Raw genomic sequence first — 24,990 nt, 5'->3', positions numbered from 1 at the left:
AAGGCCACGACAAAGGGATGATCTGATATCGTCGTGTTGGTGTTGTTCCCAGATCATCATGAAAATGTTGTTCCAGGTTCAACATTGTAAGTGACCAATCACATTATTGTGACGTTATTCTTTTGCGCACCAACCCATTCGTGCATTTATGAAATTCCAATGTTGCAAGGACAATATCAGTTCTGCTTAGCGTTTATTAAAGGGTCAGGGTTAGGGTCCGTTGATCGGCGGACAAAGGCGGTTTCTCGCAGCTTAAGTACAGTTTTTTGTTTTACGCCGATTTTTCCCGAAGTCGCAAAAGTATGACATCACAACATTCTGATTGGTCACTTGCAATGTTGATCCTGGAACAACCTTTAGTATGATGATCTGGGAACAACACCAACACGAGGATATCAGATCGTGCACGACAAAGACTGACAGGAGCTGAGGGAATGCCTCCTAAAAAGAAATTGTCTCAGTGGGCAGAAAATACAAATGCAAAACGAACAGTGAGACGAATTGAGGTTGGCTGGGTGGATTTTGATGAGGAGAAGGGTGGGTTCAAACAGGTGAAGTCTGTAAGTGGTGGTGGAACAAGGCATTTATCTGTAGATAAAAATGAAACCATGTCAAACATCAAACTTATGGCTGAAAATCTGTTTTTCCCCAATGGCATCTCAAAAAACCCCAAAAGTCTATTCAACTCATATTGAGAGCTCACAGATGCATGTGGATGCTTCCAGTACAGTTGATGAGTTGTATAAGCAAAGTAAGGTCAAAATTCTGCGACTTTATCTGTGTACCAGAAAGAAAACACAACAGCAGCCCCAAGACGTAGAGCCGATCATGCAATAACCCAGCCCTCTGTGGTAGATCTCACTGACAATGAACCTAATCAGGCTGCTGATGATCTGTTGGTGGAAAACATAAATTCAGAACCATCAAACCACTTTGTAATTAATGATGAAGCTTCCATAAGTGGATATTTGGAAGTGAATGACACATTACCATGGGATGGTCTGCCAAATGTAGGTGAAAGTGAAGATTCTGATGCAGTTGTTATTATTAGTGGGGATAACAGGGTGGATATTAGTGTGGTTGAACTAAACCCTGAAACACTGTTTACAGAAAAAGAGTCTGATCCACCTCATCACACATTGTCTCTCTCACCGGGGCTGACAGGAGAGGCCAATATTCCTGACCAAGCACCCCCTGAACCACGATCTTGTCCCGTAATACTGACTGTTAGAAGAGGTCATTGTCTTACTGATTTGATCAGAGCCTTTAAGGACTCAAACATTATTTCATCTGAGGTCAATATCAAAATGTTGTTACCAAATGGAGAGCTTGAACGGGGGGAAGGAAGTGGTGTTTTGCGGGACTGCCTGACAGAATTTTGGATGGATTTCTATGACAGCTGCACATTGGGAGTTGAGGTGAAAGTCCCATTCATCCGGCATGACTTTCAGTAGGGATGCACCGATACCGATACTGGTATCGGGTATTGGGGCAGACACAGTAAAATGTGTGTGTACTCATACTCGTAAAAGTTAACCGATACCATGAACCGATACCAACTTATTTCATTAATCAGAGGGTGGCTTGTCATTTCTGTTGTAGTTTTTTAGATTGGCCACTAGGGGGACATCCCGCGCTAAACAGGCACAGGGTTAGGCGAGTGAGACTGGCGGCTCCAGATAAAAAAGAGAAACTGGAGGCTGCTGTAGCTAGGCTAAACAAAATGTCAGCAGTGTGGAACAGCCAACTTTAACTCAGGTTTTGGAAAAGGGATGAAAAATGTCAAGAGAAAATCCACGGGCAGTTAAAATAACAGAGAGTCTGACTCATTTTAACGCTCTGGATGACCAGCCAATGCCGGCCATGGAAAATCAGGGAGATAATGGTGCCAAAACTTTCTGAAGAGGTAAAGACAAGCAGTGTGTGCGATGTCAGTTCTTGGTTTAACGGCACAGTGGACTGATGATCCATGGGCAGATGAGGAGTTTGTTCGTCAATGCCAAATACTTAAGTTATTTTGTTTGTTTGTTTACAATATGGACACTCTGCAATAATTTAAAAGTTTATTTTATTCTCAAACCTAATTTTTATTTATTTTATTCCAAACAGAAGTGTTTATTTATTATTCTGAAAGCTCGAGACAGTGCCAATAGTTCAGTGATATTTTGTTAAATTACAATGTGGAGATGTGTGTGGTAGAAGTATCGGTTTTTGTACTCTGTATCGGCAAGAACTCAGATCCAAGTATCGGTATCGTATCGGTTTGAAAAAATTGGTATCGTTGCATCCCTACCTTTCAGTGTGAAGAATGGCAGGCTATAGCTAGTGTTTGTTGTAGGGTGGAAACAAGCTGGTTACTTCCCAGTCAAGCTTGCAATACCCTTTCTGGAGGAGATATTGTACGGCTCGACAACCAGTAGTTTAAGAGATTCCTTTCTTTTGTATGTCTCACAAGAAGAGCGATCTGTTCTCCTGAAGGCTTTGAATGACTTCAATTCAGCGGACTGCATCATTTCATTGCAGAAAAAAAAACCAACTGTAAAAACAGTGAAGGAGCTTCTAATGTTTCCAGAGGAGATGACAGCTGCCCAGTCAACAGTTTCTCGTTACCTGAAAAGGTACATTGGAGAAATTGATTTCAATTATCTTCAGCTTTTCCTGCGGTTCTGTACAGGATCCGATCTGTTGGATAAAGCCACACTAATTGAGTTCATAGAAACTACAGATTTCCTCCGCAGACCACAATCCCACACATGTGGATGTGTACTAAAGCTGCCACTTGGTTATCACAGCTATCCAGACTTTCGCGGTGAATTTAACAGCATTCTCGCAAGCTCTATGTGGGTGATGGATGTGGTGTAGGTCAGTGTTACCCAACCTTGGTCCTCAAGGCACTCTGCTCTACACGTTTTAGGTTTTCCACCTTAACAGTTCATAGAAACACGGGTGTAGTTAACAGTAACATGAAGGAATGAATGTGAATGTTCAATAGACTGGGTGGTGAAGTTCTCTTAACAGTGTAGCCCGTTGTGCCTTTTTCATGTGCAGCCTTTTTTTTCATCTGGTCAGTAAGTGCTTTCTTAGTTTCTCCCCCCAATTAAAATAGTCAGCTAAAGGGAATGTTCAGGTTTTTTGAAGTGGAGTTACTTGTAGTAGATAGCACTTAGCACTCTGACTCTGCAGAAGCAGCAGTGAGTGTTGGGGACAAAATAAGGCAACAAATTGCTTGGGGAATGAGACCACAAAACAACACCAGTTGAAAATACATATACATATTTAAATAACATTTTCAGTGCTTCACCTGGTAGGAATCCGTACACTAAACATAGAAGTGCATCTGTTCCTGCTGCACACACTGTTACTGTGTTTCTGGTTAATGCCAAAATAAATGACTAATTTTAACATTCTAATACTTTTTTACTACAGGAAGAGTAACAAATATTTCCAATATAGCATACAGTAACAGTTCTACAAACTGGAAGATTGCTGAGTGCTGTCTACTGTATATACAAACACAAGTTCAACACCATTACAAATACCATATTCCAACTGATTAAGCATGTTCTATATTAAGGTATTTCAGATGTTTGCAGAAATCTTAATAGAAACAAGAATGTGAACCTTTATGGGTTTAGAAGAAAAGTTGTCAATTACAGAGATTGGTTACATTGTAAAGAGGTTTGTATAACATTTTAGAAATAACTGTTATTTTATCCTGTTATTATATGCAAAATACAACCTGTTTTTGAGTATGGTGTATTTTGAAAGACACCAGTAAACCATTCTCATTTGTACAAAACATTGTCCTCTCTGTTACATTCTGTACATCTTTAAACATGAACATGTCTAATGACACCGCTGAAAGTTATTTAACTACTAATTTTGTAATGTCATACACGTGCTGTGATTTTTAAGAAAAGAAGCCGTCCTTTATCAAACATGGGATTGCTTTAATCTATTCCACAATAACAAAACTATAGGCTCAAGAAACATTTGGAGCATTGGTGACACAACTATGATTCTACACTTTAGCCTACTTGGTCGTCTTGTCTAATTGATCACAACATTAGATATATTGCCAGTCTATGTGGTTGTTATCCAAGGTGCTCTTGTTTTTGTTAGAAATGAACACATTTTTGCTACCAAAAACTATTATGAACAACTTTTGATGCTTTAACAGTGTGATAAGTTTAACTCAATCCAAAAAGGATTCGTTTAATACTCCACGCTTTGTAGCTACCAAGAGCAAGCAACACTTCATGATGAGTTCATTTACTGACATGGATAAAATGAAAATTATGTTATACAGTCTTTTCTGATAATTTTGATACAAAGACAAGATAACTACACACTGGAGAAAAATAATTACTTAATAATAAGTACATTAAGCTGTAGGAATACGTACTAAAGTACAAAATGTACTACATTTGTATGTTTGTGTCCATTTAAGTAGCCTCAAATAACTGTGAACGAACTGCATCCCTGAGATGAAAATATAAATCAAGGGCCTGGGACATGGTAGATGGGAATTCCAAGCTTGATTCCTCCATTATTATTGTGCACAAATCAAGCACTTGCACATCACATGGGACTGAACTAACAAAAGTGCAGCTATTTTTACACAAGGTCAAATCTTCTGTCAGTGGAACGAGACAGTCTTCTGCACCCCAAAGGTGAGGGGCCATGACATCAGGTATCCCACAGGGCACGTTGTTATTCTTGGAGGGCCTTATACGGTGAGCATTCCAAACACTCCGGATGTCACTCAACACCTCCTGATGAAGAAACAAGAATTAGGTCAGAGCTGTAATACAAGGCATTTTTTAAAATGTCATTATGGCCTAAAATAAGTGTGGTGCATCCTTAAATGAATTGAAAAGCAGCAATGTTTGGATGCAGTTTAATGAAAACCAAAGGAAGAGGGAGTAATGGCAAAAAAGAGAAAAGAAAGAACCACACCAGGCAAACCACTGAGTTGTGGGATCTGGGCTTTATACTAATACTAATACTAATCTTGGTGCGGATGCGCAAAGCTTTTCAACTTTATGCGCATAATACAGGCGACAAAATCAATATTTTTCAATCCCATGAGGGGATCCAATATCATCTCAGACCTCAATGTACCAATGATAGAGCGCTGAAGAGTTACTGATGCGTGAAGCCTCTGACTGCTTTTGACAGACTGGCAGTGACAGATCGGTAGCTGCAGCATAACTGCTGATGCAGAATGAGCGCAGACAAGGATAATGTCCTCCGATCAGAAGAAAAAACCCATTTAAGTTGTGCTGACTTCTGATCAGTTCAATTGGCAAAGTGTTCCCTGATTTCAAAACTTTGGCTGGGTTGATGCTTCAGCCTCCATTACGCACATACAGAGCGCAGTTGACCTACTTCCCCACGTTAGGAATACATTGCATTTAGTGACCTCCTGACCCAGTATGAACCTTCCAGATCCCTCAGGTCATCTGGATCCGGTCTTTTATCAGCTCCCAGAGTCAGAACCAGACACGGAGAAGCTGCATTCAGCTTTTATGCTCCTTATATCTGGAACAAACTCCCAGAAAGCCTCAGATCAGCTGAAACACTCAGTTTATTTAAATCCAGGTTGAAGACTCACCTGTTCTCAGCTGCATTTGAATAAAGCACCAAATCCACACTTAAGCTTAAATTTCAAAACTTACATTTTAACTACTGATTTTATCTGATTTGATTTTATCTGATTTGATTTTATCTGTTTTGATTTTATATACTGTTTTGTTTGTTTGTTTGTTTGTTAATTAGTTAGTTTGTTTGCTTGTTTTAATCAATTTTAAATCATGCTTTTTATTTGTTTTTGTTTCTAATGTCTCTGTAAAGCACTTTGAATCACCTTGTTGTTGAATTGTGCTATACAAATAAACTTGCCTTGCCTTACCGTTCGGTAAAGGTAACGTCGTTTTAACGATGTAAACGATAATTTTGTTACCCTTACTGCTAAAACAGCGTAATTTAATGTAATTAATTACCACCACTGGTTATCATAATATGGGCCATTTACCTGAAGGATTGGCATGAAGCAGAACTGTGACAGAGCTTTGTCAATGAAATCCCCAAAGAAGAATCCTTCGTCCTTCAGTTCTCCTAGAAGCGTGATCCATGACTCGACTCCTTCTTTTCTCATCACTCCCCACCAGCTCTCAATTCTCTGGTTTGCGGTACTTGCTCCTGTGACGTGGCTTCTGTCTCCTGCTCTATCATCCCCGTCATGTCTCCGTAAATAACGCTGGAGGTCTCTGACCAACACCTTCTCAGTGCCCATGTCAGTTCGTACGAGCCTGGGGAAACCCCCACGACTCTCCACTGCTTCCACAAAGTAACCTCCGATAACCTTTGGATCACTGTTAGTGTGTGCGGCCCGCAGCCAAAGGATGTTGCGTGAGAAACCGTCGATGCATCCATTTATACATATCCCATATGGCTTTAGTTTGTCATAAGAGTCTAAGTGCCACACAAAGTTAGGCCCCTGAGCAAAATATTGCCTCCTTCTGAGACGTCTGGTCTGGCGAACCTGGGAACCTACTGGGTCCAGTAAAGAGATGAGGATCCTGACGTCTTCTTTCCTGATCGCAATGCCGTGTTGTTTGCACTTTGTAAACATCCACCGATAACCGTGTAGAATTTAGAGAAAACATCGGTGCGAATTATAAGTCTGTATCATGATGTCTGATGTTTTCGTGTTTATTGGTTTGTTTTTATTTTGTTTTATTTTGCGAGTTGATTATTAGATGCTGCTCCAGCCACCAGAGAATCCCCGCCGCCCCGCCCTCTCCTCCCTGCGCCGCCAGCAGCAGGGGCACCTCGCAAACGGAGGCGCCCTTACTCCCAGCAAATGGGCGATAGAAAACCGATCGGTGCCTATGACATTCCCGATATGCGCGGGCTAATGTCGGGGCAGCACGACTACGAGCAATTTTTTTTTTTTTTTTTTGCCGATTTTGCCCGCGATGCAAGATCTGAAAACTGCTGTTCACAAACGCTGTCCATCTAATCTGACTGAGCTGGAGCTGTTTCAAAGAAGAATGGGCAAAGATTTCAGTCTGTAGATGTGCAAAGCTGGTAGAGACAGACCCTAAAAGACTGGCAGCTGCAACTGCAGCAAAAGCTGGTTCTACAAAGTATTGACTCAGGGGGCTGAATAATTACACACACCCCACTTTGCAGTTATTTACTTGTAAAAAATGTTTGAATCATGTCTGATTTTCGTTCCACTTCTCACGTGTTCACCACTTTGTGTTGGTCTTTCACGTGGAATTACAATAAAACTGATTCATGTTTGTGGCTGTAATGGGACAAAATGTGGGAAAGTTCATGGGGGCCGAATACTTTTGCAACCCACTATGTTTTGAGCTGTGACTTAAATAAGGGAAGAGAATAGGGGGACACTGATTCAGGGTCTCTTTGAAGTGTTCCACCCCTGACACAACAAATCCTTAAACATGTTTTTATGGTTTGGTGTAGTTTTTTCTGTCCTCATCTGTTTTTATTTAAATGTTTTTTTTCTCTGTACTTTATGTTTATTTTATGGGTAAAAGTCCTGTCAGCCTTCTGCTGAGATCTGTTCTAATAAACCCAAATTTCAGGAACACCTTTGGAGCTGTTCAGTTTTATTCATATATCACCACTTAGCTGTCAACAAATGTTGTCTGAAGGCACATGTTGTAAGGTAAAGACCCTACAGTGTTAATCTAGCACACATGCTCACCCTGATTTCATTTGGGAATAAAAGGTGAGTTAAAAAAAATAAACTTTGACCATAACTGACTACATATACTGTATCATCAGCTCAACAACCACAAGGCAGCGATCCTACCTTAAAGCTACTCTGGATGTTATTATGTCTATAGTATATTATTTTTATTATATTGGTAAATGTTCGGATTGTCGGGTATCCTGTTTGAAGAAAACACGTCGGAGCCACTTAAATGAATGTATATCAACGTATTCACATAAAGAAACATTTATTTCAAGGAACATAAAAACGCTCAAATTTTAAAGATGAATTATTTTGTTCATGTGTTCGCTGTTTACTCGTTTTATGACGAGGTGGATGGTGTCGTTATAGTTTAGTATCCCAGATATCAAATACTCATTGAAACAATGTTAAATCAGTATCAGGCAATTCTGCTGAATCAACACTGAAATCTGATATCTGCAACTCAAGAACTATATAAGGATATTTAACATTAATTGTACAAATGTTGCTGTTTACAAAGCGCAGATTAATTTAAGAAGTTTACATTTAAGAATTTGTGAGCAAATGGTGCATTAGGTTGTAATTGTGTGGAAATATGTGTTTAAGGATATAAAGACGTACATTTAATGAGTTACAGTAAAAAGAAGTCCTTCTAAATGTTAATATAAACGGAAAATATCCGTCAATGGTCCAAAAATATAACGTGAATTTAACCGATATCCGGAGCCGATATCGGGCTTAATTTGGTTTTGGGGAACGTACGTTGGAAATGGCAGTTTTGGCATTATTTAGGAGCAGCTTTCAGATACATAAAGTTGCCTCTGATGTCGCTGCTGATGTGACGTTAAATACGAGGAAAGCAAAGAGGGAAACCTTCACGATGTGTTTTAAACGCAGAGGAACAGTCGCGCAGATAAGCGCTGTTTATGCGCCATAATCACCACAAATGATGATAACACCTCAGCATGAGCAGCGTTTGGCAAAACAGCATTCAAATGATGTTTAAGAATATGTGAAACAGACGCTTCTGCATGCACATCCACTCTGGTGGTCCACCGTCAGCCCTCCTCAGTGCGTCTGCGCTCTCTCCCCCCGCTCTGTCCTCCTCTCGCTCTGTTGCTCAGGCGCTGTTCTCTACCTGACAGCAAGCGGAGAGAAACACAGAACCGCGCTCCCAGCAGCTCACCAGCAGGTATAAAGGGTCGCGCTGGAGGGAGCATCGGGTCCCCGTGCTGAACACTGAGCGGTTGTTGCATACTGCTGCAGCGGTATGGAGCGCTCCTGATTCCAGCAGGACGCCTGGAGGCGCGCAGCCATTCTTCCCTCGTTACATCTCGGATCTGTTTGGACGTTCAGAGGCCGACCATGTCTGTACGAGAGAAGAGGATCCAGACTAAAGACAGTGTTAGCCTGCTGCCCTGCTTCTATTTCGTGGAGGTGAGTCAGGCTTTGCTTTGTACCTCCATCAAACGCTACAGCGAGGATGTCATTTGATTTGATCGTATTTATATCAGAGCTGCGTTATTATACACGAGCCTCTATTAGTCGGTGCGTTATATGAAGCTATATAAAAATAGGTAATTCTAATTGGTCAGCATTAAAATGCAATAGCCTGTGATGAGCAAATGGCGCGCACGTTTCCATCGAGATTTTCATCCACTTAAAGTATGTGATAAAGCGCAGCATCGCCTCTTTACCCCTCTGCTTGTGCTCGGCACAGCCACCTGTTCTCATTATCAAAATAGGTCAAGTAGAAACCAAAGGGCTGCTGCTCTTTTCTATTTTTTAAGTAGCTGTGCAGCTGCGGCTATTGGATTTTATATTTCTAACATGTATGATATTAGCTGCTCACACAGTAAAACACTGACATCTCAACAATCAGCCGTGGTAATACACACAATATCACAACGTAGCATCATTTTTTTATTTATTTTTAATTTTTTCTGCTTTCTGTTGGATCCAATAGGAAGCAAAACGCAAACCATGAAAACAAATGTTTTTAAATGACATTTTAAGTGTTCATGAGCATCAATTATGAGACCTCAACATTTCTGAAATATGTGATTTTTGCTTTTTGAATGATACATATCATAATCATCAGATTTTGCAGAAATCATTGCACATTCTCACATTCAGCTGCTGTTTTTAGCCCAACTTAGAATCGTCCATCTGCTGTTCGTTTTTACAGCCAACCCCCAAAATACAAAATGCAAACACGCTGGTTTTAACTCAATTTAAAACATTTTAGTTGCTGGATAGTTTTTAGGCTGTGAGTATACATCTAAGGGAATCATTAGACGTATGATATACCCTAAACCAAAAAGACCTTTGTCTAAGGACCTGGAATTAGTCTTCTGCCTACTGTAACAAAAGGAGATCAGAGTCAAAATTTCAAGTTGCAGGGTCTACACAAAAATGCTTTAAGCAGAATATTATGGAAAAAGTGTATAAGTGCATGTTAGGAAGCTGTAAAGTTTAGTCAGTAAAACGAAAGTACACCTGCCAATTCTAAGTCTTTACTTCTCAGGAATAATACCATGATCTGAAGCACACTGGCATCAGATAATGGAAAGAATCGAGATATTACGAGGTTAGTTCAGGGCTCAAACGCTGTGGTGAGGAGTCAAGAAAGCTGTGGATAAACTAGAGAGTTTTAAAGAACAGTGGATCAAAATGAGTGTTTATACACCTCTCTGCATTTAATTATTACTTACTATTAACCTCTGTCTCTCTTCCACAGCATGTCTTTATCCTGTCTTTCTTCTCTCTCCCCAACCAATCACAGCAGATGGCCCCGCCCCTCCCTGAGCCTGGTTCTGCTGGAGGTTTCTTCCTGTTAAAAGGGAGTTTTTCCTTCCCACTGTCGCCAAAGTGCTGCTCATAGGGGGTCATATGATTGTTGGGTTTTCTCTGTTCTCTTTGTATTATTGGAGGGTCTATCTTACAATATAAGGCGACTGTTGTTATAATTTGCACTGTATATATAAAATTAAAATGAACTGAATAGAAAACAACTACTTGAAAGGAAGAGTTCTGCAAGCTACTGGATTATGGTGTATTGAGTTGTTCACCCCTGCATTGTGTGTTAGTTTTTGTTAAAGTGACACAGTGTAATTTCACTTGTGTTGTTGTTCTCAGGTTGTATTTACCTAATCTATCAAATTTCTTGTTATGTCCTGATAGTAAAACCTTAGAACTCAAAGGGGGTGCACTTTCTTTTTTACCATTTTTAGGTGACGCATTAGTGCATTTAGTGCAGCCATGACAGAAGCAGATGAAGGCCAACAGTGTAGCGATGCATCTTTATTTTCACATATATTTATATCAGGTTAAAAGGTTACAAGATAATGAAAATGAACTGATGATTTCAAACACTGAAGCGCTGCATGCAGCTTCATTCCCCCACTGCTATCTTTATGCATGCCCTAATTCACTGCTGGCCTTTGGCTCCACACTTATACAGCTTTATGTATAATATATGACTCCATTTAATACTGTGTGATAGGTATTTCTGGAATGACTGCAACATTTCCACGAACGTCTCTCTCAGCAGTGACATTGTCAGGGGATTCCCTGGATTTTGTTTTGGGAATCTTTCATTCACACAGCAGTGCGACCTCACTGCAGTTAATGTGGCAGAACAGTGAAAGTCAGCCTTGAGCTTTTTAGAATCACTGAAGCAGCTCACTGAAGGATTTTTGCGTTTCTATTTTTGCAAACAGCAGGAGGCATTTAAAGTAGGTCAGCGCTGAAAGTTTACTGTGCCCAAAGAACAAAGTCCCGTGTACTTATTGTTGTGGTGAGAATGATGTGTGCACTGATCGTGGGCATGCATGTCATGCTAATGTGAGCTTCACATGATTTCTTTGAAGTCTTGTCTTTGCAGGGTGGACTGATTGCGCAGCATTCACCGTTAATACTTAAAACTACAACAATTGCACAAGTTTTAGTTAATGTTGGAGTTCCTCTAATTCACAGATGCTCAAAAGCTTAAAACATCTAGCTGTTGATTTGAGGTGAAGTTGAAGAATTAGGAGGCAGTCCTCCTCCTCCTGTTTACTTTGTGCAGTGTACCACTGGGAGCAAAACAGCCCCAGAGCATGATCCTACTGGGAGCCAAACAGTGAGTGAGTTAAACGTATTTATATGTCATTAAAGTGATTCACAATACAACCAGAAATATAAATAATAATATAAAACAATGAGAAAATTAATTAAAAGCTTGTTTGTATAGAAATGTCTTCAGCTGCTTTTTAAAGAGTCGATGGCGTCTGTACAGCGTAAAGACAATAGAGCTCCACAGCCTTGGTGCCTGGGACCAACAGTGACCTCTGACCTGACGACCCAAGTGCTCAGCAGGTCAGAGATAAACTGGGGAGCTTCAGCGTGCAGAGCTCTAAACGATAAAACTATTCTGGATTCTGGAGCGTTCTGTACAGTCCGAAGCTGATGTGAAACGAGTAAAAAGACCGTTATAATAATCCAAACGAGAAGAAATAAAAGCAGGTTCTGCCTTTGACACCAGCAGTCTGAGTGTAGAAATGTTTCTTGGATGAAAAAAACAGTTGTTTGGAGTGTTTGTCCAGCGACATTGAGCTGTCAAATATAACACTCACATTTCTGAGACAGCCAGAGCACGATCCACCGTGCTCGGCAGCTGCAACAGTTTCAGGTTTCAAAGCCTCACTTTTACTCCTCGTCTTTACTTCTCGTCTCATCGTTAGAACTGCAAATGTTCAGTTGAGCTTGGAGGATTTTGGAGCAGTTTGCAATTTGATGCTTATGTACATTTGTCTGAACTCATTATCTGCAATTGTTTAGGAATAGTTTCAAGAGACCAACTAGTGTAAATTTGTAATTCTACTTCTTTGACTTGACTTTTGTTGTGAATACCAGTCAGTCCAACGACTGTTGTTAAATCCTTGCTGCGCTGCAAAGAGAAACAAGTAGTTGTGGTAAATAATGAGCAGTTAATAGACTTTGGTCAAGTTAGAAGACACCGTAGATCCTTTAGCACCACTTACTGAAAGGATTGAATGCATGTATATACAGTGGGGCAAAAAAGTATTTAGTCAGCCACCGATTGTGCAAGTTCCCCCACTTAAAATGATGACAGAGGTCAGTAATTTGCACCAGAGGTACACTTCAACTGTGAGAGACAGAATGTGAAAAAAAAATCCATGAATTCACATGGTAGGATTTGTAAAGAATTTATTCGTAAATCAGGGTGGAAAATAAGTATTTGGTCAATAACAAAAATACAACTCAATACTTTGTAACATAACCTTTGTTGGCAATAACAGAGGTCAAACGTTTACTATAGGTCTTTACCAGGTTTGCACACACAGTAGCTGGTATTTTGGCCCATTCCTCCATGCAGATCTTCTCAAGAGCAGTGATGTTTTGGGGCTGTCGCCGAGCAACACGGACTTTCAACTCCCGCCACAGATTTTCTATGGGGTTGAGGTCTGGAGACTGGCTAGGCCACTCCAGGACTTTCAAATGCTTCTTACGGAGCCACTCCTTTGTTGCCCGGGCGGTGTGTTTTGGATCATTGTCATGTTGGAAGACCCAGCCTCGTTTCATCTTCAAAGTTCTCACTGATGGAAGGAGGTTTTGGCTCAAAATCTCACGATACTTGGCCCCATTCATTCTGTCCTTAACACGGATCAGTCGTCCTGTCCCCTTGGAAGAAAAACAGCCCCATAGCATGATGTTTCCACCCCCGTGCTTCACAGTAGGTATGGTGTTCTTGGGATGCAACTCAGTATTCTTCTTCCTCCAAACACGACGAGTTGAGTTTATACCAAAAAGTTCTACTTTGGTTTCATCTGACCACATGACATTCTCCCAATCCTCTGCTGTATCATCCATGTGCTCTCTGGCAAACTTCAGACGGGCCTGGACATGCACTGGCTTCAGCAGCGGAACACGTCTGGCACTGCGGGATTTGATTCCCTGCCGTTGTAGTGTGTTACTGATGGTGACCTTTGTTACTTTGGTCCCAGCTCTCTGCAGGTCATTCACCAGGTCCCCCCGTGTGGTTCTGGGATCTTTGCTCACCGTTCTCATGATCATTTTGACCCCACGGGATGAGATCTTGCGTGGAGCCCCAGATCGAGGGAGATTATCAGTGGTCTTGTATGTCTTCCATTTTCTGATGATTGCTCCCACAGTTGATTTTTTCACACCAAGCTGCTTGCCTATTGTAGATTCACTCTTCCCAGTCTGGTGCAGGTCTACAATTCTTTTCCTGGTGTCCTTCGAAAGCTCTTTGGTCTTGGCCATGGCGGAGTTTGGAGTCTGACTGGTTGAGGCTGTGGACAGGTGTCTTTTATACAGATGATGAGGTCAAACAGGTGCCATTCATACAGGTAACGAGTGGGGGACAGAAAAGCTTCTTACAGAAGACGTTACAGGTCTGTGAGAGCCAGGGATTTTCCTTGTTTGAGGTGACCAAATACTTATTTTCCACCCTGATTTACGAATAAATTCTTTACAAATCCTACCATGTGAATTCATGGATTTTTTTTTCACATTCTGTCTCTCACAGTTGAAGTGTACCTCTGGTGCAAATTACTGACCTCTGTCATCATTTTAAGTGGGGGAACTTGCACAATCGGTGGCTGACTAAATACTTTTTTGCCCCACTGTATTTGTATGTATACTTCTGACCCTGTGTGGATTAAATCAGTAAACAGACCGGTTTATGTCTGACAATATTTTCACGCACCGCCCTTTAAGATGTCGCAGATAAGTACAACAAAATAAAACCAGCACCGGTACCAAAAAAAAGAAGATTTATTCATAACCGACGGGAAAAGACCCAGGGAAACCGAGTTAATGAGCCTCAGCTCTCGCGAGGGCTCACGGACCAGGACCGGTCCGTGGCCCGGGGGTTGGGGACCGCTGGATTAGAATAAATCTAAAATAAAGTGAACCTTGTTCTTTTTAAACATGGATACTGTACAATCATTCCACCCCAGGAAAAAACATTTGAGGGTCAGACAGTGAGCAGGGCATCACTGCTCATCGAGTGAGTCAGTTTTGTGCAGTTATAAGAGAATCACAGTTCGTCTGCGTGTTTTAATGCAGCTCTGGAGGCTTTGCTGCAGGTTTTCTCTGTGTGAAACAAACGGTGCTGTATCAGGTGATGAAGGAGTCCTGTTAGCGTTTTTAATGGCGAGCACAGCAACAGCGCGACTGCTTTGGAGGCTAGAAACATGTTTTCTTCACTCTGCTTGAGATCACGGTCTCAGTAATGGCTCCGCCTCTTTGTTCTTCACGGTGTGTAAACAAACGCCGACTCCATGTCAAACTGTGAAAGTGTCATCACGTCTGCTGCTGTTGTGTTATCAGTGCTTCTGTTTAAACAGCGCGTCACAGAGCCGTGCCTTCACTGAAGCAGCGAAGAAAAGAATTTGTGTCGAGAATTTTTTATTATCAAATTATTGGAAGCACTCGATGAATCGTTGCAGCTCTATTTCCAACTAGAGCATGGATCACACTCGTCAGGCTCCCCGGGAACCTGATGTGTGTGCCAGGACACCTGAGAGGAGAGTGTGCTGTTTATTCTGGTTGTGTAACACTGGAGAAGCTCTTCATACATGTGTTCGTCTTACAGCTTGTTTAATGTGATGAACAGAGAATCTTCCACTGTGTGACGAACTGAGCCTGACTCTGTGCTCTGCTGTTTTCTCAGCCCTCGTTTTCTTTTTTTCCACTCGACTGTTTATTTCTGCAAACACAGCAAAGCTTTTATGTGGCTGCTTGTCAAACAGCAAACTATCTGCATTCATTGAGCTTTGATGCTATCAAGTATTTCCCTCAATATTCATTCAATAAAAATGATATATGATAATAATAATACATAGTCAGCTTTATCACGTCTTTAGTCTAACACGTGCTTCACACGGTCTTTTAAGTTCGCCCCAAAGGTTTTTCAGAAAGCTAAAAACTGACACGTTTCTGTGGTTCAGTGGCTAAAAACAGAGCTTGTTGTTTTGGACAGGTGTCCTGAGCGTATGTGTGAAGGAAAGCTGCCAACATTTGTTTTCTGTGCCATTAAAAGTGTGCACTTCACACAGCTCGTCCTGACTTACTGCAGCCAAGAGGCTCTTGTACATCAGCCATGGAAACAGTTGGCATCGCCACCCAGTCGCACCTGACACCCCCGTGCCTTCAAACAGCTTGCTTCATCTGTTGGTCTAATAATAGGAACACACAGAGCAGAATGAGGTGGAAACAGTCTATTTAGGCCTTCATCCATTCATCTTCACTGCTTATCCAGCTTGGGCCAGTGTGGGGACTGGACGCACTGAGCTCAAACACACACGGTGCTTATTAAATATCTCCTACAGAATATCAGTGAGGATTACTGAATATTAACAAGTTTATGTAGATGTAAATATCGCTGAGGTTTGGTTCAGCTAACTGGTGTGACTTCACAGTCCATAACTCAACATATTACACTGGGACAGTTCAAGCTTCCAAGCCTTTAGCTTATAAGCACTGTTGCCCTTTTATGGGTATTTTAATCTGATTTGCACGTCTTTTTCAAGCTAACATTTGTTAGCCTCAAAGCTAGAGAACAGCACAGGCCTGGAGCTTTGTGCAAGCGAAGATGACAGACAAAAAAAGACGAGGAACAAAGTTGAGTTGGTTGAAGTTGTATATTATATAATATATTATAATATATTATAATATATTCAATATTCTTTTTCTTGTCACGATAAGAACAGCTCCACCTCCTTGTTGTTAGCAGTGACATCTGATTTGCTTTTCCTGTTCTGTTTCAGATATTATTTTGCATCAGCTGACAGCAGCTGGACATTTGTTCCAAATGTTATTTGACAGTAAACTGAAAGTGGGTTGTGAACCTAAATAGATCCAACCTGTTTCGAATGTTCTCCTGGAGATGTGAGTCATTATTAGCAGGAAGTTTCACTAAGCCTCGTGGATTTTAAAGGATTAATGTTTGATTCCTGTAATACTGTGATTGCCAAGCAATATTTACGGGAACACAGACAAAAATCAAAAAGTATATATATAAGTATAAGTAAGTATATATGAAGGTATTTTTAGTCTGAGCTTGAGCCCTTTTCAAAGTTTAAGGAAGCTGCAACTACTGTAATCATGCTGCCTGCACAGTTTGGTGATTGGATACTGTAGCAACTATCCCCCTCCCTTTCCAAACGCCTTCGATGCTTGTTTCCTGTGGGGGAAGACGGCGGGTCTGTGTGCCGCGCTGTGCAGGATGGCTGCTGTGTTTCCTTCGGATTACTCCTCACCCCCTACCCAACCCTGTTGCTGGTCACGTGCTCCAATGTTGTACTGTGGACATTTATGTGCTCTCTGTGCAGAGGAGTTTTTTTGTTTCCTGTTCTCATGCTGTCCTCCCAGGTGCCCAGCATGAGTAGAGTCTCTTTTTTTCCTCTTGTACTTTCCCATTGTAGTGTACTTTTTCAGTGTTTTCCTGTAACGCTGCCGATCTCCGACTGTATTCCCATGTGATGTCTATGTTGTGTGTGTAAGTCGGGGGGGGGTTCTATTCCTTTGCGGGGCAACCTGCATGTGGCCAATAAAGCATTCATTCATTCATTCATTCATTCAGCTACTGTGGGTCGTCCTCAATAAGAGTGAGAGCACTTCACTGTTTTGTACAGTTCAGTTACTCTTTGCATGCATACCTAATACTGCTGGGTGCATATATGACCCAGCCAAGGAGCAGTCGCTCTGTGGAGATTCTCACAGACTCATTAGTTATTCTTCGTATCTAGCTACAGAGCTAATCTCTCTCTTCGACAGCATGTTCTCCTCCTGTTACCCCAAACTGGCCCCTGAGCCTCTGTCAGAGGTTTCATTAAAGACGGTTTTTCCTCCTCACTGTCATGAAGTGCTTTCTCAGAGGGGATCGTTTGATTGTTGGGTTTTTCTCTGTATTATTGTAGGGTCTTAACCTTACAATATAAAGAGCACCGTGATTTGGCACTGGGTAATTAAAAATGAATTGAACTGAACTGTGTGCACTGCTCCGCCTCCATGTGCATGTCGTGGGCCTACATGTGTTATCTAAGGAGAGGAGATTCTCAGCTAAATCACAGCCACACTTCTTCCTTCTGCAGCTGAGCCAGAACAAACACAGCTGACAGCCACAGGAAAGCTTCAGCAACACTTGTAGGATAAAGAACGACTCTGTTGTTCCACTGACACATTTCATCTTGTGCCCTTCATCAGGGTCATGGTGACAGGCTTTTTTTAATGCATCTTGGAAGTAGGTGAAGTTGTGCCAGAAACCATTGCTGTAGTTCAGTCATGAGTTTGCTCCTAAATAAGACTTTGAGGAAAAAATGCAAGGCACAATCAATTTTATTTGCAGTTTTGAAATAAAACTTATGATATGACAAAAAGAAAAGAGCAATGAGACACAAAGTAGGCTGGCAGCGAGTGTTTGCATATGTAGGCCAACGGAGGATCTCTGCTGGGCTGAGCTTTCCCACAGGAGACGAGGCTTTTCAGAGAAAGGCAGCATAAGCAATGCAAGACAGTCCTGGCTCCGATCTCTCTGGTGATCTTCCATTCTGACAGCACTGGTTGACTCACTAATCACTGTCTGTAAAATAATTGTGTTCATTAGGTATTCAGTCAAATAGTCATTACTTGTGTAAACTAGCCTATCACTAAAATGGTCCAGTAACACTCTTCTGTTTGTGTGCACCTTCATCAGCACCAAGTAACTGTCTTCTAGCTGAGTGTGAAAAGCCTTTGCCTCTGGATGCTGTACAACAGCCAAGCCTGTTTTTGAAATATGTGTCAAGTTTGTGCTTCAGATGCTTTAGAAAATGTTGTTTTTTCTTTTCTATTTATTCTCTGAGAAACGGGGAATTAATATGACAGAAATATCCATAGTACCAGTTTGCCCAGTGGTAGAACTCTCTTATAATCCAGTTTGGAGTTTCCTCCCCAGACGCCTTAACGCCCACTCACATCCTGGGCCATCTGACCTCAGGAAATCACATGATAAGGTGGGGCCAGGTTTCACAATGAGCTCACCCGAAACTCTGGCTGATTGGGACCCACACCCAGTTCCACACCTTGGCTCAGGCGATTAGAGGATCATCAGGGGGTCCTTTTGTCCCTCTGTGGGGGGAAACTCCCACTAGGTTTATATCTGGGACTCTCCACCATTTGACCTTAGAACTGAAGAAGCTTCTCGGATGAAGGTGAAACGTCTTCAAGCAACTTAAAGAAGTCCAGACGCTTTTCTTTGCAAGCTCCTTTGACTCCTTTTCTGGTAGTTGTGTCACTTTCTACCGAAGAAGCTTCACAAATCCGATCATATCTTCACTCTGGAATAAGGATCTTGGAAAAGTCTTCACATCAAACATTAGGATCTTCACTCTGAAAGATGCTAATGTTGTCGCATCTCAGTCTGATTTGGAGATCCTTGCAGTTTGTGGAGAGGTCCATATCATGGTGAATCTGGTATGGTGCAAAATCCCTGTCTTTGACTGTGCAAGCTCTTTCCTCTATTTGTCCAGTTCTTCCTTCGTGTTTAGCAATTTGGTCTTTAATATCTGCAACCGCTCAAGACATTTTTGTGTAATTATTCCCATCTTGATATACTTTATGCAGTGTTTTCAACTCTTTGAGTAGCATTAGGTCAGGCTGACTTGGTGCTCTCTGTTTATCTTCCTTTTCTTTCCAAGTATCTTTACACAGAGTTATTGTCTCATGGTTGTAGTCATTTTGTAGGAGTGTATTTATGTTTTTGCTGCTATTATGTATAATGTCACTTATTTTTCTCATTGTTTGGTGGAGCACCACTGTTTTGCTAAATTAGCTTCCATGATGTCACTGGAAGTGTTACTTTGTTTTGTTTTTACTCATTCATTTTTGTGATAATCCAACAGAAACACAACGTTAACATTCTCTGACAAAGGAGCATAAAAAACAAACATATCCCAGACCAAGATCAATAAAATAAGATATCATAAAGGGAATTTACAACTTTATAATAATGTAATACAGCATTCCAGGATTCTTGTTCATTCTCCAGGTATCTGGTCACACATTTTCAGTTACAAGCTTGCTGTCATTCGCTCCAGTGTGTGAACTCTTTCCAGTCTGTTTGCATTGTTATGGACGGTGAGCTTGTTTCTTTCCATTAGTATCTGTAGAATACAGTTTTTGACTGGACTGTATGTCTCTCGAGGTATAGCTCCTTTAGTGGAGAATTAACTAGAAGGATTTTCTCTGTTTCTTCTTTGATTCTTATCCAGAATCCTTGGATTCTGACATATTTCTATATTTTAGGTTTTTTATAATATGGGGAGATAACAAGAGGTGTTTTTAAATTTCCAATGAGATTCTCTCCACAGTTGACTAGTTGACTGCTTATTCGCCTCTGTCAGTGCGCCCCAGGGTGGCTGTGGCTACAATGTAGCTGCCATCACCAGCGTGTGAATGGGTGGATGACTGGATGTGTAACGCGCTTTGGGGTCCATAGGGACTAGTAAAGCACTATACAAATACAGACCATTTACCATTTACCATTTACCATTTATTCCCATGTGACAGGGGTTGCACAGCTCTTCCGATACATTATCAGTGATAATAACACTCAATAGTTCCCATTTCTCCTAAATATATCCTGTATTTTGGCAGGACTCATATAAGGCTTTTGTATTTATGAGAAACATGTTCCTTAGTTGGGAGATGTTTTTCTTCTAAGCTGTTAGGATCAATCAAAGCTCTTTCTTTGTGGTTCAGGATGTAGAGTCTTATTTAAAGATATCCATATACGTGTTTCGAGGGGAGTTGGAATTGTTCCTGAAGCTGGTGAAATGACTTGTTCCATTAATGAGTTGATTTATTGTATTAAGGCCTGCATTGGCCACCTACTAAATCCACTGTCCCACACGGGGACTCTACATTGCCTCTCACTGGCATGGCACTTGAGACCCCAATTGTTTTCTTATTGTTGTCCACGCCTCCAGAGTAAGTTTTGTCCAATCCTTTTGTATTTTTAGGCTTTTGTCAGATTTTGCATTAATGAAAGGTAAAGTGTTGGAGTCCCCGCCATAAGTAAGAGTCCTTCACCTTTATCTGCCACAAGGGATGCAATCTTTTTCATCTTCATTTGGAGCATATGAGCCTCCAGTTGTTCCAGTTACCATCATATAATGGCCTTCGTCATCCTGGAAAACCTTCCTATTAGTGTAATAAGCACATTTGTTAAACAGGACAGCAGCCCCTCTGTTCGTCCTGCTCCTGCAGGGTGCATCATATTCTTGGTTGATGTTCTGTGTCAGATGTTTCTTGAATGAGAGCTACAGAGCACCTCAGTCTCTTTAATTGTCCGAGGATTTTTTTTCCCTTAATTAGGTTATTAATTCTTTTTACGTTATAACTAACGACGTTCATATGTGTCATATTCGCCACATGATGGCATACTTTGCGTTCTAACATGTGTATAATGTATACATGTTTAGTCTGTAAGTGAAAATGTAAACTCTGTAACATGTCAGAAAGAAAGAAAAAGGGCGTCCACGCTTCCAGTCGTCCACACTGTAGACAACCCCATTTATACTGGGGCAGAGAAGTGTGACCCTCCTTCTCTGTGGGAAAAATGCTTAATGCACAAATACCCAATATCCCACTGTTGTGTAAAAATGAGTGTGGTCCACTCATATTAATCCTACACGTCCTCCGCCTGGACTTTATGAAGCATAATGTTTGTAAATATGTGACAGTTTACATCTATACTTTGGCAGAAACAAATATCCAAATATCCTCTGTCTTCTTTCTTTTTTCCTTTTCTACATGTCAGTCAGCGTACCTTCAAGTCACTCAAGCATTTAACTCATTTAAAGTTCTTCCTGCATGAGGGCCCTTGGGTCTGATGTTGACAACGCTGAGTCTCTTTGTCTCTTCCTGTTGCATGTCCAACCTTCCTTCGGCTCGTCTTCGATGTCGCACCACGTTCTGACTCTGAGCTCTTTCAGCAGCGGTGCAGCCTCTGTTAGTGCTGCAAAGGTCTTCTCTCCTGCATCCAGGAGAGATCCAGCTTTGTTTTTTGTTCATAGTCATTTCATAGAGGTTTTCTGTTCGCCTGGCTGTTTAACAGCCTGTTGACTTCAGCTGCTTCACCGGCATCACCGGAAGTCCGCCTGAAGTGTTTCTTTTTTAGTCACTATGTGTTTATATACAACTCTGCATGTGATCATTAGTTATCATTAATCTCTGGCTCTCTTCCACAGCGTGTCTTCGTCTCGTCTTCCTCCCCTCACCCCACCCTGTTACGGCAGATGGCCGCCCCTGAGCCTGGTTCTGCCGGAGGTATCTTCCTGTTCAAAGGCAGTTTTTGCTCCCCACTGTTGCCAAAGCAGTTGCTCATGGGGGACATAATAAGCAAACTTACAGAAAGATTACTCCCCTGTCTCTGCCATCTGTTGTGGCGTCTTTCAATGGTGTAGAATTATAGGAGATTAAACATTGCCAATTCTTAAAACTTAGACCCTGTAATGATGGGTTAAAATATATGTGGAACGTGCATATCAACATAAAAAGGTGATATTCAATTTATGTGAATAAAATGTACTCATGTACATGCTGATTGTTGGGTTTTTCTCTGTATCTATGAAGCGCCTTGAGGCAACTTTTGTTGTGATTTGGTGCTATATAAATAAATTGAATTGAATTGAATTGAATTAGTCTGATCACGTAGTTTCTGTCAGGGTGGTGAGGCCGTTATGCAAAAGTGCACCCGAAAGCAGAGCGACAAAGACTAAGATTTACAGTTTACTTTTACACCAGAGAATGAAGATAAGTACAAGTCTGGGGAAGGAACACACAGGTTTCTTCCTCGTCTGAAGGATGTATTGACTAGGGATGGGAATTGATAAGAATTTGGCGAGTCTGATTCATTATTAATATTACTTATTGATTGTCACTGGGTTCTCACTAGTGCCGCTTTGATATGCTGCTTAGTGATGGTGGTAACTCTCAAAGACATTTGTGCAAATATCTGCATGTTGTATTGTCAAATGTTTGTGCGTGTTGGATGTATTTCCCCTCTTTGTTGTGATCAGTGTTGGGTTGTTACTCAAAAAAGAAACGTATTACACACATCACACAGAATTCTTTTATTCAAAGTATGTTAGTTAATCACTCCAAGGAGAAAATAATTCATTATATTGCTCATAGCGTAACTCTTGGTTTTTAGCTAGCTTAGCGTTAGCATGCTGTCTGTGCAGGTGCTTGCAAAGAGCCCAAGTTGTGTTAGCAGCGTAATACAGTTGTTTCTGTCCTGGATGCAGTTTGCACTTTACCATTAGCTCTCGTCCTTAAAAATACAAGTAATGTCCATATCCGCCCTATAAGCACCCGACTATTCCAAAGATTCTCCCTGGATTCTCAGCAGGGTTGAACATTCAGCTCTCACATGCCAGCAGCCCATTAATCACTGAGATATGAAATTATCCTGCGGGCTGGATATAATTGTATCACGGGTCACATGTACATTTGAGTCCCCTGGCGGGATCGATAGGCCACAGCCTAACGAGAGAGTATAGTTTTAATATACCAATACATGGAAAAAGAAAATTTTACAGTAAACATTTTAATTTTGAATCAGTCACCTTACAGATGTTATGAATTTTGGTTCTCTAGGAAGTTTCATCTAGATTGAACCGATCATGTAGGAGGAATTCAGGAGCAATTATGGAATTATCTTTGTCTAACATTAAAATGAGTTTGATGATCTGAAACATCATCGTCATCCTCATCATCAGCGTTTATTTATATAGCACTTTAAAAACACACCTGGGAGACCAAAGTGCTGAACAATACAAATATAAATATAGTAATAAAATAGCAAAAAGCAGACATAGCAATAAAATTAATAAAAGTGTCAGTTACCCACAGAGTTAAAAGCCAGGGAATAAAAATAGGTTTTTAATAAAGACTTAAAAACTGGCACTGATGTAGCCTGTCTAATATGGAGAGGAAGGTTATTCCAAAGCATCGGCGCTGCAACAGGAAACGCTCGGTCCACGTTTCAGCCGTGACTTTGGGACCAAAAGCAACAGCTGCTCAGCTGACCGAAGCGAAAGAATGGGGACATGGGGCTTCAACAAATCAGACAAATAAATAGGTGCCAGAACATTTAGAGATTTAAAAACCAATAAAAGGACTTTAAAACGGATGCTAAATTCAACTGGAAGCCAGTGTAGAGAGGCCAAAACCGGAGTGATGTGGTCGAATTTTCTTTTGCCAGTTAAAGATCGTACCGCAGCATTTTGCACTAGTTGCAAGCGTGACAAAGTGCCCTGCCCAACCCCTATGAACAGAATTGCAATAATCCAAACGTGAAGTAATAAAGGCGTGAATAACACTTTCCAAGTCACGCTTGGTAAGAAATGGCTCAACCTTTCTTTAAACATTCTTAAACATTTAAGTTTGACAAAAAGCTGAGAAATCAGGAAGGAGGTAAAGACTCTGTCATAGCGCTGTAGCTTGGTTATACGTTTGATGCTGAATCCTCTTATAGCGAGTTTGGTGTTCCTTCAAACTGTAAATGCATCACTCAGCAGCTTCAGGCTAAATCAGTGCCTCCTCTTTTATGTAACTACACTGACACATGTGGACGGTGGTGCTACAGAGGGTATCTGCCCCTAGCAGGATGTAATCACAGCTGCAGCACTAACCCTCTAACCTCGAGGCTGATTCCAAAGGGAACGGTCCTGAGAAATGAAGGCTTTGTGTCCATTCTACTTTTGTGTGACACTTTATGACATTTTTAACTTTCTGCTGATATACTGGACTTACTACCAGTGAGACACTCAAAAGGCTCTATGACTGTTGGTGCCATTGGCCCAGGACCTACCAAAAATAACTGCCAGGAAAAGCCCACTGAAGCCTGCTTTCCATTTTTACACATCTATTATTCAAAATGCACTGTCTCTACGCTGTGCTCTCATCTCTGTAATCACTAAGGAGCTGCCAGGAGCACATACGAGCCAGTAGAAGGATTGTGTCAGAAGAACTTTAATAGGGATTTTATATGCTTCAAGTCCAAAATTCTGATCATTATGGGTTACAGCTCATGAAATCCTGTACCTTAAATGATTATAATATTTATTTTCAAATGTGAGTACATTACTGTTCAAACTCTGTAAGTACTGTGTGTTCATGCTGATGCCTGTCCCTGCTTTTACACTCCTGTAGAGTCTGCCAGACGGCAGGAGGGTGAACAG

General features: G+C 41.2%; 1 protein-coding gene across 1 annotated transcript in view; it reads left to right on the top strand.

Moving 5' to 3' along the window:
* The first annotated feature begins 8,706 nt into the window (after positions 1–8,706).
* The window catches only part of plppr4b (phospholipid phosphatase related 4b), a 57,216-nt gene continuing 40,932 nt past the window's right edge, over positions 8,707–24,990 (top strand). The window contains exon 1 of the mRNA XM_085172666.1: positions 8,707–9,169. Within this exon, the coding sequence (XP_085028792.1) occupies positions 9,098–9,169 (72 nt within the window). The 5' untranslated portion in view covers positions 8,707–9,097. The remainder of the gene's footprint in view (positions 9,170–24,990) is intronic.

This window comes from Neolamprologus multifasciatus, chromosome 9 (assembly GCF_963576455.1).
Source record: "Neolamprologus multifasciatus chromosome 9, fNeoMul1.2, whole genome shotgun sequence".
NCBI lineage: Eukaryota > Metazoa > Chordata > Actinopteri > Cichliformes > Cichlidae > Neolamprologus > Neolamprologus multifasciatus.
Note: the sequence above shows the minus strand (reverse complement) of the source record. Positions and strands in the feature narration are given on the sequence as shown.